Source organism: Phoca vitulina, unplaced genomic scaffold, assembly GCF_004348235.1.
Source record: "Phoca vitulina isolate PV1807 unplaced genomic scaffold, GSC_HSeal_1.0 scaffold22, whole genome shotgun sequence".
Taxonomy (NCBI): domain Eukaryota; kingdom Metazoa; phylum Chordata; class Mammalia; order Carnivora; family Phocidae; genus Phoca; species Phoca vitulina.
The window spans coordinates 17,875,964-17,892,867 of NW_022589725.1; the positions used below are offsets into that span (position 1 = coordinate 17,875,964).

General features: G+C 47.6%; 1 protein-coding gene across 1 annotated transcript; it reads right to left on the bottom strand.

Annotated features, from left to right (window-relative positions):
• Window positions 1–241: 241 nt before the first annotated feature.
• On the bottom strand, window positions 242–12,254 carry PROKR2 (prokineticin receptor 2). The gene is made up of 3 exons (XM_032419997.1): window positions 12,103–12,254; window positions 9,290–9,882; window positions 242–3,534 (listed from the first exon to the last, which is right to left on the bottom strand). Exons 2-3 carry the CDS (start codon window positions 9,745–9,747, stop codon window positions 2,838–2,840), a joined length of 1,155 nt encoding a protein of 384 aa, XP_032275888.1. The 5' UTR covers window positions 9,748–9,882; window positions 12,103–12,254; the 3' UTR covers window positions 242–2,837.
• Window positions 12,255–16,904: the final 4,650 nt, after the last annotated feature.

Below are 16,904 nucleotides of genomic sequence, written 5' to 3' on the forward strand. Positions count from 1 at the left end.
GGAATTTAGATCTCCTCACCTAAGCAAGGAGTAAGTTGAATCATATACCCTTAAAAGGTCATTTCCTGCTTGTGTGTGTGTGTGTGTCTTCTTGAGCCCAAGGGAGAATAATGGTTAAATTAAAGAGATACATTTCAAAGCCATTATTTCCCCCTAGAAAAAGAACTCTTTTAAGTTTTCTAATCACCTCCCACATGTCACATTCTCCCTCATAAGTCTAGAATTGGTTTTTGTGCCTGGGACCTCAAAGCCATCTTTTGATTTCTTTAGTTTGAGAATCAACTTATTTGGATATTGGATGCTGAAAGAAAAACCTCTAATAGCTTCATCACAAAGCCATCTTTTCTCTTTTTCTGGCCAAAGAAATGGACCTGGTTTAAATTTTCAATATATGACAGTATGTATAAATGTTGACATAGCTGAGCTCATTAAAAGTCTCTTAAACTTATCATCAATTCATCTTGAGAAGAATAGAGTAAATACAAATGCAATTAATTATTTATTACTTTAACACCAGTTAGGTGAATGGACAATCTCCATGCAAACAGCAGTATGCATTCCACAAACAAGACGATTTGAAAACGAAGGGGTAACACAGGCACAGAGTAGTTTTTGCATGCATGTAACCAACGGGAGACTGGATGCTCGCATGAGCTGCCACTGTTCTAAATAGCCTTCAACAAGTTTCTTCTCCGTTTCAGGGTTGAACGGTTTAGGTTTATATCTAAACATATGAACTGTTTATATCTAAACATATTAACTGTTTATATCTAAATATATGAACATACATAAAAGATTAGTGGGGAAAACATTTGAACACTGTGATTAAGATTCCATATGTTGATTATTTAATTGGATAGCAACATAACACTTATTCACTGGAAAATCACAAATACGCACTGATATTTACAAAAGCTGTTTCAGTTAAATTTAAATTAAAGGAGGATGGTACATTTTAGGATAAAAAGGAAAAAGGGTCTGAATTCTTTTATCAGACACAATGGTGCCCACTCTACTCTTAAAAGAATCTTTTAATTAGGAGAAGAGTCAGGATGGGGGTAATAAATCAAAGCACAGTTGTATCTGTAAGAAAAGCAGATAGCTCCAAAATACTTAGTTGCTTGGCTTTAGAATGCATTATGTAATTTTTGTAAACACAGAATTTACAAACCATTTGGTTGAAGCTAATATTAAAGTCAGTTTGCATTTTCTGAGGTACAGTGATTGGGCAGAAGGTGAGTGTGGTGATGGAAGAAAATGAACATGTTGATTGAAGCTTCACTGTTGGGTACACAAACCATTAATTAAGAAACAAACAAGCAAACAACCCAAAAACACTTTCTCTAGAGAAAAGTAGGAGTTATCCCAATGCGGATGGGTCAATCCCAAACCACGGGCCATTTGTAGTCTCTGCTTCAGAAGGACCAAGGAAGAACTGAAAACATATATACACAATCACCACAGATGTATAATAATACAAACATATGCAGCCCGGGCCTGTGCTGCTTAACAACATGCAGGGAAGATTGTCAACACTTCTGAGGAGGTTGTGGGGGAGGGGCAGGTGTCACTGAAATTCTGAGGTTAAATCTTCCACATTTTAACCAGGACAGGGATTCCTTTTTTTGCCCCAGGGGATAGGCTGCACTGTGAATAGTTCAGGGGTCTCTGGTCCGAAAAACAGGAATGAAAAATTGGGAACGTTTGTTCGCATTAAGTTACAGTGGATGGGGTTTCCCTTATCCAAACTGTTCAGTATCACTTCTTCATTCTTATCACTGGTAGAGTTAAAAAGCACTTTCACCACCTATGGCCCCTGTGGGCACTCCCAAGAGTCCTGTAAGGGAGACAGCACAAGTGTTTTCATCATCCTTGTTTGGCTGAAGCAAAACCAAGAAGCAGAGAGAATAAGCAGCCAGTCACATAAATCTTAGAATTAAGACTTGAACCCAGGCCTTTCCTTTCCAAGTAGAGCTCATTTCGTTTGTTCTCAAAAGAGATTTGTCCTAGAAAGTGACCCAGACCTTCACCACATAGATTGTGTTCATCACCAATGGCAAGCTCCACCCCTTTCTCTGTCCCCTTCCTCCCAGACCTTACAAGCCCTGAAACCCTTTACACTCAGGTGTCAGGGACTGGGTGTGTTCATTTCAGGTCTGCATGTCTTCACCCAAAAGAATGATGAGCTTGCAAGAGTCAGTGGAAAAGAGATTTTTTTGGTCCTTTCCTTTGAAATTACACCATTGTAGTTAACCAATGGCCTGGTTATGAGAAAATTGTTTTTCTCGCAGCCAGAATCCTAGAGAATATCTTTAGGGAGGTAGTAGGAACTGAGTGGGAAAGTTCAATGGGATGGCATGAACCCTCTTCCCACGAGGCTATAAACCCCACACTCTGACAAACTCTTTACGTTTGGTCACGGCTAAGTGGTTTATTCTATAGACGTTTGATGTTCCTGCCCTGATGAGATGCAGAATGCGGGCAGGGAGATGGAGAGTGAGTGGAGACAACCATCTGAGGCCCCTGACTGGCCCTAGCTTGGTGATTCCAACAGCTTCTGCCATTTTGCCTTGTTATTTAATTTTGGCCCACAGTAGGTAACGGGGGCCTTGTCGGATCTCCTTGGTGCGGCCAGCACACAGTAGGTGTTCGGTCAATCTCAGTTGCTGTTACCTGTCCCGAGTCTCACCGCCTGTCAGGGCCGAGCAGCCTCCAGCCCCTCGAGGGCCGTGAGGCGTGGAACACAGCTGTCCTTCCCCGCGCAGCGCAGCGTGAACTTGGCTACCGGCGGATTATGCGCAGAGTTCCGGCTTCCGGGCTTTCCGGGCGCCAGCGGGTTATTTCAGCCTGATACAGTCCACCTCTTCCGTGGCCGGCGTGCCGCTGGTTTTGAGGTCCAGGTCGGCGCTGGACTTGCTCCCGTGGTGCGCGGGCCGCCAGTGGAGCTGCATCATCCTCTTGAAGTACTTCATGGTGTTGTTCTTGACCGTCACGAAGCACACGGTGTTGATCATGCTGTTGCTCATGGCGATGCACTCGACCACGTAGAAGGCCGTGAGGTAGTGCTTCTCCTTGACGAACACGGCGGGGAAGAAGTCGCGCACGATGGTGAAGCCGTAGAAGGGCGCCCAGCACAGCACGTAGGCCGTGAGGATGCACATGAGCACCAGCACGGTCTTCCTGCGGCAGCGCAGCCGCTTCCGGATCTGCTCCGTCTGGAAGCCCGGCACCGCCTTGAACCACAGCTCGCGGGAGACCCTGGCGTAGCACAGGGTCATGGTCACCACGGGGCCCACGAACTCCACGCCAAAGATGAACAGGAAGTAGGACTTGTAGTAGAGCTGCTGGTCCACCGGCCAGATCTGGCCGCAGAAGATCTTCTCCTGGTTTTTGACGATGAACAGGACCGTCTCCGTGGTGAAGTAGGCCGACGGGATGGCGATGAGGATGGACACCACCCAGACCAAAGCGATCAGGTAGGAGGCCGTTTGATAGTTCATCCGTGGTTTCAAGGGGTGAACGATGGCGAGATATCTGGGCGAGGGGGCGGAGGGAGGGGAGGAGAGCCATCAGTAATAATGAGGTGTGCTGGGAAACGTTCGTCTGGAACTAAGCCCAAACACGCTGCAAAAGCAGACAGAGTGGCACAACGAGGGTCCCCGTGTAATTATCCAGCTTCAACAGGCTTCATCTTATTTTAGCAACATCGTTTGGCATCTGGAGTAGTCCGTATTTAGCGGAAACTGCACAGGCTTTGGTCAAACAGGAGCAACAGATCCCAGCTTTGCCCCCCCCACCCCCCCGGATTGGCTTTGTGCTCTGGAGTCAATCCCTCAGCCTTTCTGAGATTTGTTTCTTCAAATGCAATATGAGATAAAGGGACACCTACCTTGCGGGGCTGCTCTAAGTATTCAATATGATAATGTTTGTAAAATGCTTCACATGCAGTAGGTGTTCAATGAATATACATGGCATTATTATTGTTAGTCCTGTGGATACCACCCTGGCTTTCCGTCTTGTCATTCTGCCCAAGAACCTAATCCTTTCAAAACTCTTCATTCCAAATATCTCATGGGTGAGAGGGGAAAGAAGGGCTCTGGAGCTCAGAGAGAGCTTCTCAGGGCAGTGGATTAGGGCTTTCTCTTTCTCCCCGCGCCTCCCCCCCCCCCCCAGGTGTCATCCTGCATTACAGAGCAGGAAGGAGAACAGGGGGTGGGCTTGGCGTGGAATCTAAGGAATCTATCTAATGAGAGAAGTAAATGACGTGACCAATCCCACTGAGTGCAGGGACCAGAATGCAGGCTCCTGATACAAAGCTTTTACACCCACCTCCCTGGGCTGTCTCAAGCTCAGATGAGGTGTGTGAAGCTGCCTTGACATCATAAAGCCGCAGCACAGCATGAGGCTTTATCCTGCTCTTTCCAGTGAGCAACACTGGAGGTTGGAGCCCTTTGTGGGGTAGGCATGGGAAGGCAGTCAATACAGGCTGTGTTATTGAGCAAGGCTTCGCTGTAGGCAGCTGATACTTATTCCTGCTGAAGAACCCCTGGAGCAGATGTGGTTCACCCAGGAGTGGGAGGGAGCTGGGATATTGATACACCAACCATCAAAGTCATTGGTGAGGGAGGCAGAGAAGGCCTTCAGACAAAGAAAGGCAGGTGTTGGCAAGTGGGAGTGGACAGGTGTGCACTGAAGTGATAGTAACAAGGGGATATGAGAGGGGCATCAACTGCATCTGCTACAATCTGGTAAATGCACAAGAGGTTGCTGGTCCTGCTGTGTGCCCAACCTATGTATATGGAAACAAAGTAGAAGAAGACATAGTCCTTGACCTCAGAGAGCTTCTCTTCTACCCAAAAACTAGAATAATCAAGTGATAGTTTAAGAACAACTTGAAGGAAGACAGAATCATTAGGTCAGTGATGTAGTCTGGGAATGCTTCACGAAGATATTGAGATTCTGGCCACCTCCTATTCACCCTGTTGATGAAGGCGGGACTCTCCTGACCTAAATAGTACGAGATGACTGAACACACAACACCTGACACTGGGCAGATGAGATCAACAGCAGTTAACTACTCACATGTACTCACAGCCCAGGGAGAGGGACAGTGCCCACTACGCAGGAACACGTGGGAGTTGCACTCAGGGATAGAATGAACCAGCAGGGGCTGTGGGAAGCAGGCTTTATGGTGAAAAGAGGATGAAGTGACCCTGACTCCCATGGGAGGATGTGATGGGCTTGTTTGAATAATTTTCCCAGCTGGAGGGGTGGGAAACCCATCAGGTTGAGGATTAGGGGTGCAGCTGGTCCAGCAGAGAGAGGAATAGCAGGCCAGGAGACTTCCTGCTGGGTGGAGCGGTGTATCTGCCAAGAACAGAGGACCTCATGGCTAGGGACCTTGGGGACCCTGTGGGGTTCAAAGATGTCAAAACAGCACATGAAATTTCAGGCTTTACAACACAAGAGCTTAATAAATAGCACTCAGGTTGCTAAACCAATTGAAAAATAAGGCAAAATGACAAGAAAGATGGATGGCCAAACTCTCACTTTTGTTGTGGTGACACTGGTATTGAATATTGAACATAGGGACCACTTCACACTCAATTAGATAAACCTACAAACCCCGACACAGGTGGGTGGGAGAGACACAGGCCTCCCTGGGCACTTCAGTTTACTCCTTGGTAAAACATGCCTGTCCTACTATGTACAAATATCAGAAGGGCTATCTACTAGCGTTTCTGGATGCCACAGCCAGAAGAAGAGCGAGGTTCATGTGCAGAGGACCTGGTTTCATAGAGACCCTAGGAGAGTGCGGATCTCAGGACACAAACGTCCAAGCAGAGAGATGGTAACAAAGACCTTGCAGATGTCCCTCTTGCCAGTGGACAAGTTGTGGAAAATGATCAGTTTTAACAAAGACTATAGCCTCCAACATGCTTTATGTCTGTCTACCTTCTCTGAACCTGACAAGAAGCTGGAGAGGTTGTCAGCAAAGATTATTATGCCCATTTCACAGATGAAGACACTTAAGTCCCAGGAGCATAAGGGATTTATCCAAGTCTACAGCTTGGAACCCAGATGTTCTGAGTAACTCCTAGGCCAATGTTCTTTCTTTTCTGATTTATTTGATGTCAACTCTGCATTTTGGGATATCTTTTATAATGAGGAAGATGTTATGGGATGAAAAAATATTAGAATTTAAGAGTTGATCACTGAATAGAGGTAGGAATGTAGAAATTCTCTTTGGCATTGGTTATCGAGATACTCTTCGTGCTGGAATTATATTGGAGGAGGGGGGCAAAGGGAAAGAGAGAAAGAGAGAGAGAGAGAGAGTCCTGAATTAGTTCTGCTTCCAGAGTCCTCTTGACCTAGCTGCACAGCATTTCCAGAAGAGCCCTCCCCTTCCCATCTCAGGCTCTGCTTCCCTCGCTCCAGTGGTCAGCTACATGCAAAAGAATGAAACCAGACCACTTTCTTACACCATACACAAAAATAAATTTAAAATGGATTAAAGACCTCAGTGTGAGACCTGAAACCATAAAAAGTCCTAGAAGAGAGCACAGGCAGTAATCTCTCTGACATTGGCCATAGCAATATTTTTCTAGGTATGTCTCCTGAGGTGAGGGAAACAAAAGCAAAAATAAACTATTGGGACTACATCAAAATAAAAAGCTTTTGCACAGCAAAGGAAACAATCAACAAAACTAAAAGGCATCCTTTGGAATGGGAGAAGATATTTGCCAATGACATATCCAATAAAGGGTTAGTATCCAAAATATATAAAGAACTTATCAAACTCAACACTGAAACAACAAATAATCCAATTTAAAAATGGGCAGAAGACATGAACAGACATTTCTCCAAAGACGACATACAGATGGCCAACAGATACACTAAAAGATGCTCAACATCACTCATCATCAGGGAAATGCAAAGCAAAATCACAATGAGATAACACCTCGCACCTGACAGATGGCTAAAATCAAAAACACAAGAAACAACAGGTGTTGGTGAAGATGTGGAGAAAAAGGAACCTTTATGCACCTTTGGTGAAAATGTACACTGGTTCTGCCACTGTGAAAAACAGTATGGAGACGCCTCAAAAAGTTAAAAATAGAACTACCCTATGATCCATCAATCCCACTACTGGGTATTTACCCAAAGAACACATAAACATTAATTCAAAGGGACAAACGCACCCCTATATTTATAGCAGCATTATTCACAATAGCCAAATGATGGAAACAGCCCAAGTGTCCATCAATTGATGAATGGATAAAGAAGATTGGTATATATATACACATATATATGTTAACATATATTGTGCACACACACGTGCATGCATGCACACGCACACACACACACACACACACACACTGGAATATTATTCAGCCATAAAAAACAATGAAATCTTGCCATTTGCAATGACATGGATGGAGCTAGAGAGTATTACGCTAAGCGAAATAAGTCTGTCAGAGAAAGACAAATACCATATGATTTCACTCACACATGGAATTTAAGAAACAAATGAGCAAAGGGGGAAAAAAGAGAGAATCAAACCGAGAAACAGAGTCTTAACAACGAACAAACCGGTGGTTACCGGAGGGGAGGAGGCTGGGGGGATGGGAGAAACAGGTGATGGGGATTAGGGCATGCACTTGTCGTGATGAGCACCAGATGTTGTATGGAACTGTTGAATCACTATATTGTACACCCGAAACTACTATTACACTGTATGTTAACTAACTGGAATTCAAATAAAAACTTAAAAAAAAAGAAGAAGAACGATGGTAACGTTTCCAGCCTGGGTGACTGGTGGACTGGAGCCGGGAAGCTGGTTCGGGGTGAAAAAGGAACCATTCTTCATGTTGTAACTGGATGGTTGCTTCCTAAGAAACTCCTATGTTGCCCAAAACTCCTCCCCAGCATGATAAAGACAAAGGTTTCAGTGCAACAAAGGGGAATGAGAATAGTGAAAACTCTCCCTTGCGTGAGCATCAGAATCCCTGAGGGAATTGAATAAAAATGCAGATTCCTGGGACCTGAGGGAATTGAATAAAAATGCAGATTCCTGGGACCGAGCTCAAGGGATTCTTATTCAGTAGGGCTGGGGTGGGGCTGAGGGATCTGACTTTGTATCATTTGCCCTGGGCAATTCTGTACAGTTGGTTGACAGTTGCATTTTATAAACACTGGTGTTAGGGCTGGAGAGCCTCAGAGCTGTAATAACAAAATGGTTTTTCCTGCTGGAATTATGTTACAAAAAGATGATGGTTCTTCTACCTCTGTGTGTATTTCATTATGGAAAATAATCAACCGGCTGATTAAAAAGAATGACAAACCTAAATAGTACCGAGAACAAGGAAAAAACTGATGAGTTCAAAGGAGACCAAAAAGAAGAAAAATGTTTTAAAAAACACATCATCAAAATGAGTTTCAGCATTCCACGGACCCAGAGGATGTTTCACCAACTGCCCCCCCGGAACAGAGCCACTGGTGGTCTGACACTGGCTTATAGCTGTTTACATAATTAAAACATGTGTAAGATTTGTCCTAAGCTGCTACTAGAAATTTTCTAAATTTTGTAAATTTATAATAGAGCAAGGACTTCTAGAACATCTCATGTAAATGTATGCAAATGAGCACATGGATGTATGCAAGAAAACAAAGGGAAGGATGTCCTCTCTTTTCTACAAATAGGCCCTTACCTTATTTTAAAATCAGCTCTACAACAAAGCCGCCAGGAACAAGGGTACATCACGTAGGATTCCGTTTTCATGAAGTTAAAAAACAGGCAACACTAAATTGTGCTGAGTGAAATCAGACAGGTGGGGTGGGAGGACTGGTACGGGGCATAAGGGAGCGGGAAATGTTCTAGATCTTGATTTGGGGAATGGTGGCAGGAAAAACTTGGTACATGTTCTCTTGACCGGAAGTTGCCCTGGTGAAGTCTGCCGTGGCTTCTAAGTAATAAGCTGCCCCAACTTTCTGCTTTTGGCTTTTGTGTTTCGGGCTACTCGCGGTCAGGTGGCATGCCTATCCGCAGCAGATGTCGTATCTGCAGGCATGGCCCAGAGCTGGGGGGCTCAGGCGCCTCGCTCTTGCCCGTGTTTGGGGGGAACCTGAGCCACAAGTGGAGACGCCGGGTCTCCTCTTGCCCCGGATAGATGAGCAGACACGCGGATCTGCAGCAGCGCCAACCTGTCAGAGCTGAAGTGAGGGAAGGGGCAGCCTGGCCCGGCCCCCATCTTTACCCCCCCCCCGCCCTGGCCCACATCATCCTCACCTGTCGATAGCGATGGCCAGCAGGGCATTGGTGGAGACGTAGAGTGAGACGGTCCGCAGGTAGTTGACAGAGGCACAGAGCACGTGGCCGTGCTCCCAGGAGAGCTGGCGCACCACGTAGTAGTCCATCTCGAAGGGGCAGCAGATGATGGCCACCAGGAAGTCGGAGATGGCCAGGTTGGCGATGAGCAGGTTGGTGAGGTTGCGCAGCTTCTTATAGCGGGCGAGGGCAGCAATAAAGACGAAGTTGCCAACGCCGCAGACCAGCATGATGCCTGCCAGTGCCACACCGATGACGATCTTGGCAGCGAAGAAGGTCCGGGTCTTGGTCATGTCCTCATCCTCGTCCAGAGGGAGGTCATAGTCACCGTAGCTGAAGTTGAAGGGGAGGGGGGAGGTATGGTCTTGAGCCGGATTGAAGTTGGGTGCAAAACTAGTGTTTCCACTCTGGGCTGCCATGGCGAAGACTGCAGGTGGAGTGGTGTGGGGGTCTCAGCGGGCTGAGTTGGGGGTCCAGACCTTCTGCTGTCACGACTCACCCAGCCTAGCACCCTGCCCACATCCCTGAGGAGAGTCAATGCGCCATCCCGGACCCTGGAAGGAGACACAACCAGTGGGCACCCTGCAGGACAACGCCTGGGAGTATTCTCCCAGAGTTCCCCAAGTGTAGGCCAACCAGACCCAGTGGCTCCCCTCAGACAGAACTACCCAGGGTACAGGGGAAAGGAGACATGAGATCTGGAAACTGGGAAATCTTCCACGGGCCGTCCGGTGGTCCTGGGCAAAGGATGAATTGGACTCTCCAAAGACATCCAAGAAGAACCTGCATCTTTGCCCTTTTCCCAGGGGCCAGGATCTGTGTTACTGCCCAGTCACACTCCCCTTCCCCACCATCAACTCCCGCAGGGTCTTCTCAAAGTTTCACAAGCCTGCTCCAGGCCGCTGGCCCAGGCTTCCACAGCAGTCACCAAGTTGCGCCATCTGTTGGTCAAGGACAATGAAGCCAGAGGACTGAGACACAGCCGGGTCTTTCCTCCAAAGCAGGGCACTGCTCCCTAAGTCCTGACCAAACCTTGGACGTGGAAATCACCAAACCCATTTCATATGGACAGGCTGAGTCATCTTGGGCCAGTGAGTTATACTGTCTGAGTCCCGGTCTTCCTGTAAACCAAATTCCTGCTGCCTAGCCCAGGGCCTGGCTTGTAGTAGGGACAGGACAGGAGTCTGTGGGATGAATGAATTAATGAGGATCTGCCCAGGATTGTGTAGGTGAAGGGGGCTGTGGATGGGACGGAATTCTGCTGCTACTCCTCTGGGCTTTGGGAACCAGATCTAAAAAGAAATGTTTTGTCTGTGTCTCCTCCCTGCTCCCACTCTTCTGATCAGCTCCCTGTCCCCTTCACCAGAACCCACCCGGTTCCCCACCAGAACCAACCCTAACTGGGAGGCACCACATCCTGTCACCAAGCTGTTCATCCTCTGAAAGTGGTGGCCGCTCCATTTTAACCGAAAACAGCCCCCAAGAATGGGGGGTAGAGCGGGGGGAAGGTGGTGTCAGTGAGGACCCAGGAGGGCCTGAGGGCTGAACTGTCCCTCATTGCCTGAGTCCTTTATGTTCTCAGTACCTCAAGATGCCCATGGCAAAGGAAAATAAATTCTCTGAAGTACTGAGGGGACACCATTGGGTTCAAGGCGTCAGAGGGCCTCAGAACCCCCCCATCCCCAAACCCGCAGAATGAGGACCCCAGCCATCGAGCTGTGACCCGCCTCTCCCCGCTTAACACAACTGGAAACGACCCCAAGTGTGGGGGCCATGGGATGCTGGTAGCAAGAAGTGGACCAAACAGGACAGTGGGTTTGGCCCGGACCCGTCAGAGGAGGCGGAGAGCGAGGGACGGGAACCGTAGCAGCAGGGAGAGCAGAAGCAGGGTGGCCGGGCCACTCCGACCTGCGGCGCGTCCGCCCGCTGCGCACCCGAGGGAAAGACCTCCGACAGATGAGGTCCTCCGTCCGGGTGGCTTCTCCCTCTCCCGCGAAGCCCCAATCCCCGCAGACAGCGCTCAGCCCGAGACGGGGAAGCGGGACTCGCGTCCTCTCGCCTTCCGCGCCGCGCGGCTCTCCAGTCCCCAGACCCTGGAGGAGAGGACGTGAGCCCGGGTGGCGCAGGTCCCGGCCCCATTTTTCGCGGGATGCACTCCCTGCCCCAGACCAACCCGCTCCGGGAGCCCTCTCCCCTCCCCTCCCCTCCCCTCCCTTACTCACCCCCGGCGCGGCCGCGCGGTCCGGGAGGCGCCGCCCCGCAAGGGCGGGAATCGAGTCAGAAATTCAGGCTCAAAAAGCGAAGCGTGCGGGGCCTCCGGACGGGAAGAAAACTGGGAGTAGGGGCTGGATCCGGTGAGCCGGGAATTCTCCCGGAGAGGCTTCCCTTTTCAGCTTACCTTTCAACAAGACGCCTCCCCCCCCCCCCCCCCCCCCCCCCCCCCCCCCCCCCCCCGCCCATGCCCTCCCCTACAATTTGGAGCTCGCCCGCCGGCCCAGCACCCGCCGGCCCGGCCCCCTCCGCCCCTCCGCCGGCGCCCGCACGCCCCGGTCCCGGCTTCCCGTCGCCGGGTCCTGGCGGGCCCGTGGTGGGTGGCGGACTCTCCCGGCCCGAACTCCTCCACTTGGAGCCAGCCCGAGTGCCTCCCGAAAGGTGCGGGAGGCAAAGCCACCGGAATCCCCCCGAGAGAGAAGTGGGCGTCAGCGCCGCCAGCCCGGGCGACGCCCCCCACCGCACCAAGGGAGGCCCTGGACTGCGCAGAGCTCAGCACCTACCTGCCTGGGCGCCTCCTCCCGGCTCGCTCCGCTGCCCTGGCCGCTCGGTTGGGTCCTGGGGGCCCCCAACTTGCGCGTGCCGTGGCGCTGCGTACGGGGTGTTCTGCTTTCTTCCTTGCTCCGGCGCGCTCCCCCGCGCGTCGCGGTCTCTGTCTTCCCGCTGGAGTTGGCGCTCCGCCCCTGCTGTTGAGCACGGCGCCTCGGACCCGGCCCGGTGCGCCCCGCCCCGCGCTCGACCCCGCCCTGGGGTCCCCAGCCCGCCTCCCTCCGCTCAGTGGCGCAGGGTGGGCGCTGCGCTCCTGCACCTGGTGTGCCCCGGGCGCGGGGCGCGCGCAGTTCTGACTGCGTTGGCGCGGACCCCCAGTCCGCCGGGTTGGCCGCTCGCAGGGGCTTCTGCGTCCTCGCCCCCGAGTGTGAATGGGGACTTCAGTAACTGGGGTTAGAGGGTGCGGATTCCGAGGAACCGGCAAGGTCCTCAGTGCCCCGCCGAGGCGCCTCGCGGTGGTCGCCAAACCGAGTGTCCGGTGTTCGGCAGGAGCCCCGTGCTAGGGTCCGCTCCCGCACAAGGCTACTCCTTCAGGAGGAGGCTGGGGTACATTCCGTTGTGCCCGAGAACTGGTGCTGGGGAGACTTTGAGGGTGCAGAGTGGGCCCTTTGAGGTGGGTGGTGGTGGAGCAGGAGCCCCCCGGGGAGGAAGCTGGGGTTCCCGGGCAGGTTGCCCTGCTGAAATCTCCTACCCTGAAGTCCTCACCAAAAGCCTGCGATATCCATATCCACCACTGCCAGATTCCTTGGGCTTTCAAAGACCATCCCAACTGGGCCTCCGCCTGTCTGGAGCCCTGTTTCCAGAGCCCTCCACCTTGCTTCCGCCAGCCTCTGATTTTAGGCAATTTCTATTACTTCTCTGGTCCTTGGTTTTCTTACACAGATTGGGCAGATTCTTTATTCGGGTTGGGAAGGAAGAAATAAAATGGTCTGTGTTGCAGATGGCATGATGTCTGCAGAAAATCCGAAGGAACTGACACAAAAAAACTTCCTGGAACTAATAAATGATTATAACAAAGTTTCAGGATACAAGGTTAATATTTAAAAGTCAAATGTTTTGGGGCGCCTGGCTGGCTCAGTTGGTTAAATGTTGGACTCTTGATTTCCACTCAGGTCATGATCTCAGGTTTGTGAGATGAAGCCCCCATGGGGTTGGAGGTGGAGCCTGCTTAAGATTCTCTCCCTTTCCCTCTGCCCTTCCCCCAACCTCTCCCTCCAACCCCCCAAAAAGTCAAATGCTTTCCTAGACACCAGGAATGAACAAGTGGAACTTGAAATTAGAAATACAATACTATTTACATCAGTGGCCCCCACAATAAAATATTTAGGTATAAATCTAGCAAAATATGTACAAGGTCCATATGAGGAAAACTACAAAACCCTAATGACAGAAATCAAAGAAGAACTAAATAAATGGAGAGATATTTCATATTCACAAATAGGAAAACTCAATATTGTCAAGATGTCAGTTTTCCCCAGCCTGACGCCAGCCTATTAGAGTCAATAAAATCCCAATCAAAATCCAGCAAGTTATTTGGTGGGTATCAGCAGATTCCAAAGTTTATATGAAGATTCGGAATAGCTAACACAACACTGAAGGAGAAGTCAAAGTTGGAGGACTGACATTAACCGATATCAAGACTTCCTATAAAGCTACAGTAATCAAGGCAGTGTGGTATGGGTGAAAGAATAGACAAATAGACCAACGGAAGGGAACAGAGAGCCCAGAAATAGATCCACATAAATACAGTCTTTTGATTTTTGACAAAGGAGAAAAGGCAGTACAATGGAGAAAAAGTCTTTTCAACAAATGGTGCTGGAATAATTAGACATCCACATGTAAAAAAAATCAATCTAGACACAGACTTTATAGCTGTCACAAAAATTAACTCAAAAGGGATCACGGACTCAACTGTAAAATACAAAACTATAAAACTCCTAGAAGATAACATAGGAGGAAATCTAGATGACCTTGGAATTGGTGATGGCTTTTTAGATACAACAACAAAGGCAGGATCCATAAAAGAAAGACTTAAGAAGCTGGACTTCATTAAGATTAAAAATGTCAGCTCTGCAAGAGACACTGTCGAGAAATTAAAAGGTAAACCACAGACTGGGAGAAAATATTTGCAAAAGACACATCTGATAAAGGACTTTTACCCCAAATACACAAAGAACTTTAAAAGCTCCTCAATAAGAAAACAAACAAACCAATTAAAAATTTGGCCAAAACCTTCACTGACACCTCACAACAAGATACACAGATGGTAAATAAGCACATATCATCAGGGAAATGCAAATTAAAACATCAATGAGATACCACTACATACTTATTAGAATGGCCAATGTCCAGAACATTGACAACACCAAATGCTGGTGAGGATGTGGAGCATCAGGAACTCTCATTTGTGGTGGGAATGCAAAATGGTACAGCCACTTTGGAGGTTTGGTGGGTCTTTACAAAACTAAACATATTCTTACCATAAGATATAGCAATCACATTGCTTGGTATTTACCCAAAGCAGTTTGAAATTTATCTACACAAAAACCTGCACATGGGCATTTATAGCAGTTTTATTCATAATCACCCAAATCTGGAAGGAACCAAGATGTCCTTCAGAAGTTGAATGGATCAATAAACTGGAGTACATCCAGAGGATAGAATATTATTCAGTGCTAAAAAGAAGTGAGCTATCCATCAAGTCATGAAAAGACACAGAAGAACCTTAAATGCATATTACTGAGTGAAAGAAGCCCATCTAAAAGCCCTCCTGCTGTACCATTCCAACTCTATGACATCTTGGAAAAGGCAAAACTATGGGGACAGTAAAAAGATCAGTGATTGCCAGAGGTTAGGCAAGAGGAGGTGATAAATAGTTGGAGCACGGAGGACTTTTAGGACAGTGAAACTACTTTAGATGATATTATGATGGTGGATACATACATGTCAATTACACATTTGTTCAAACCCATAGGATGTACCACAGCAGGAGTGAACGCTAATGTGAATTATGGGCTTTGTGGGTGATAATAATGTGTCAGTGTAGGTTCATCGATCACAACAATTGTACCACTCTGGTGTGGGATGTTGGTAATTAATGGGGGAGGCTCTGCATGTGTGGGAGCAGGGGGTGTATGAGAAATCTCTGTACCTTCAGCTACATTTTGCTGTGAACCTAAATCTGCTCTAAAGAATAAAGGCTATTTAATAAAGTGGGTACAGATTTTCTGGAGCTTGATTTGTTCATACATATAAAAAGCCTTGGAAATTCTATATCCTTTAATGCAGAAATTATATTTTAATGAGTTTTTCCTGTGGAAATAGTGAATGGAGCAGTTAAATATTTCACTCCAAAGACGTTGAGAGCAGCATTGTTTAGTATAACAAGGAACTGGAAACAAAAAACCTGAACTTCCCATACTTCCACAGTTGATTAAAATGTGGTTAAAAATGTCTTTTATAAAAGACCACATTATCATTAAAATTTTTTTGAATCAGTAAAAATTCACATGATTCAAAAATCAAAACATACACAAAATGATACATTGAGAAGCATCCCTCTCATCCCTGTCGCCCTCTATTTTTTCCCCTTGCAACTTTTATTTTCTGTCTATTCTTCAAGTGTTTCTTTTGGTCAATTCAATGATATATTCTCATTTATTCCCCTCAAAGAAGTCTCCATATCAAAATATGGAGTGCTACTTCCTTCTTTTTCCTTTTTTAGTCTGTTGTGTGGATATGCTTCAGGTTTTTTTAAGTTCTCTGTTGCTATAGACACATTGGCTTAATATTTTCAAACTATGCCTGTTAAATTACAAATTGGGTTATTTCCCAATTTGGGGCTAATATAGTGCTATACATAATGTTATGATATAAAATTGCCAGTGCTTCGGTAAATAACTTTGTATGTCACATCTATTTGTATATGTGCAAATGACAATAAATTGGGTAATAAATTCCTAAAATGGTATTGCTGAAAGCAATAATAATAATAATAATAAAAGAAATAATAATAATAAAAGCATTTGTAATTTGGGTAGATATTGCCATGTTCAAGTCCATAGGGGTCTCGCCATTTTGCACTTCCCACGTAAGCAGTCTTTGGTGGAAGTGAGTGCCAGGGGCTGCACCTGAGTCAATAAACAAATATCTGTTGAAGCCCTAAGAAGGCAGTCATCAGAAGCAGGATTTCTCGGCAATGCTGGTCTCTCACACTTGACCTCAGGGTGTGCTCTCAGTCATCCCAAGTATGGTAGGGAGGGGCACTGTTCCCAAGCAAGTCACCTCCAGTTACTTTTCTGTGTCTCTGTGTGTCTCTCATGGAGTAACTAATCATCAAATTAAGAAGCTGCCCTTGTTATCAACTGTAGACACATTTTTAGGTAAGCTTTTAAATTACTTTGCAAGTAAATGTAATTAAGCTCTATGAATTATTGTTGGAAAAAGTGGGATATAATTAATGGTTCCAGGTGCGTTTTGGCTCTGGCTTCTACCCTGCATTCCATCTACCCAGTTTTCACAGCATTCTGGAAGGAGTGGCTCTATAAGACATGCTGGTTGACTCACCTGATCCAGGTAGGGTATTTTTCTCTCTCTGGTTTCCGTCTGCTTCCCCGGGGCAGTGCCAGGAAGATGATAGCTGGGAGTGAGATGAGGCATCAGGCTGTGTCCACCAGCACACTCCCTACCTACGGAAGGAGAGACAAGAACATGGGGCGCCTGGGTGGCTCAGTCAGTAAAGTGTCTGCTCTGGGCT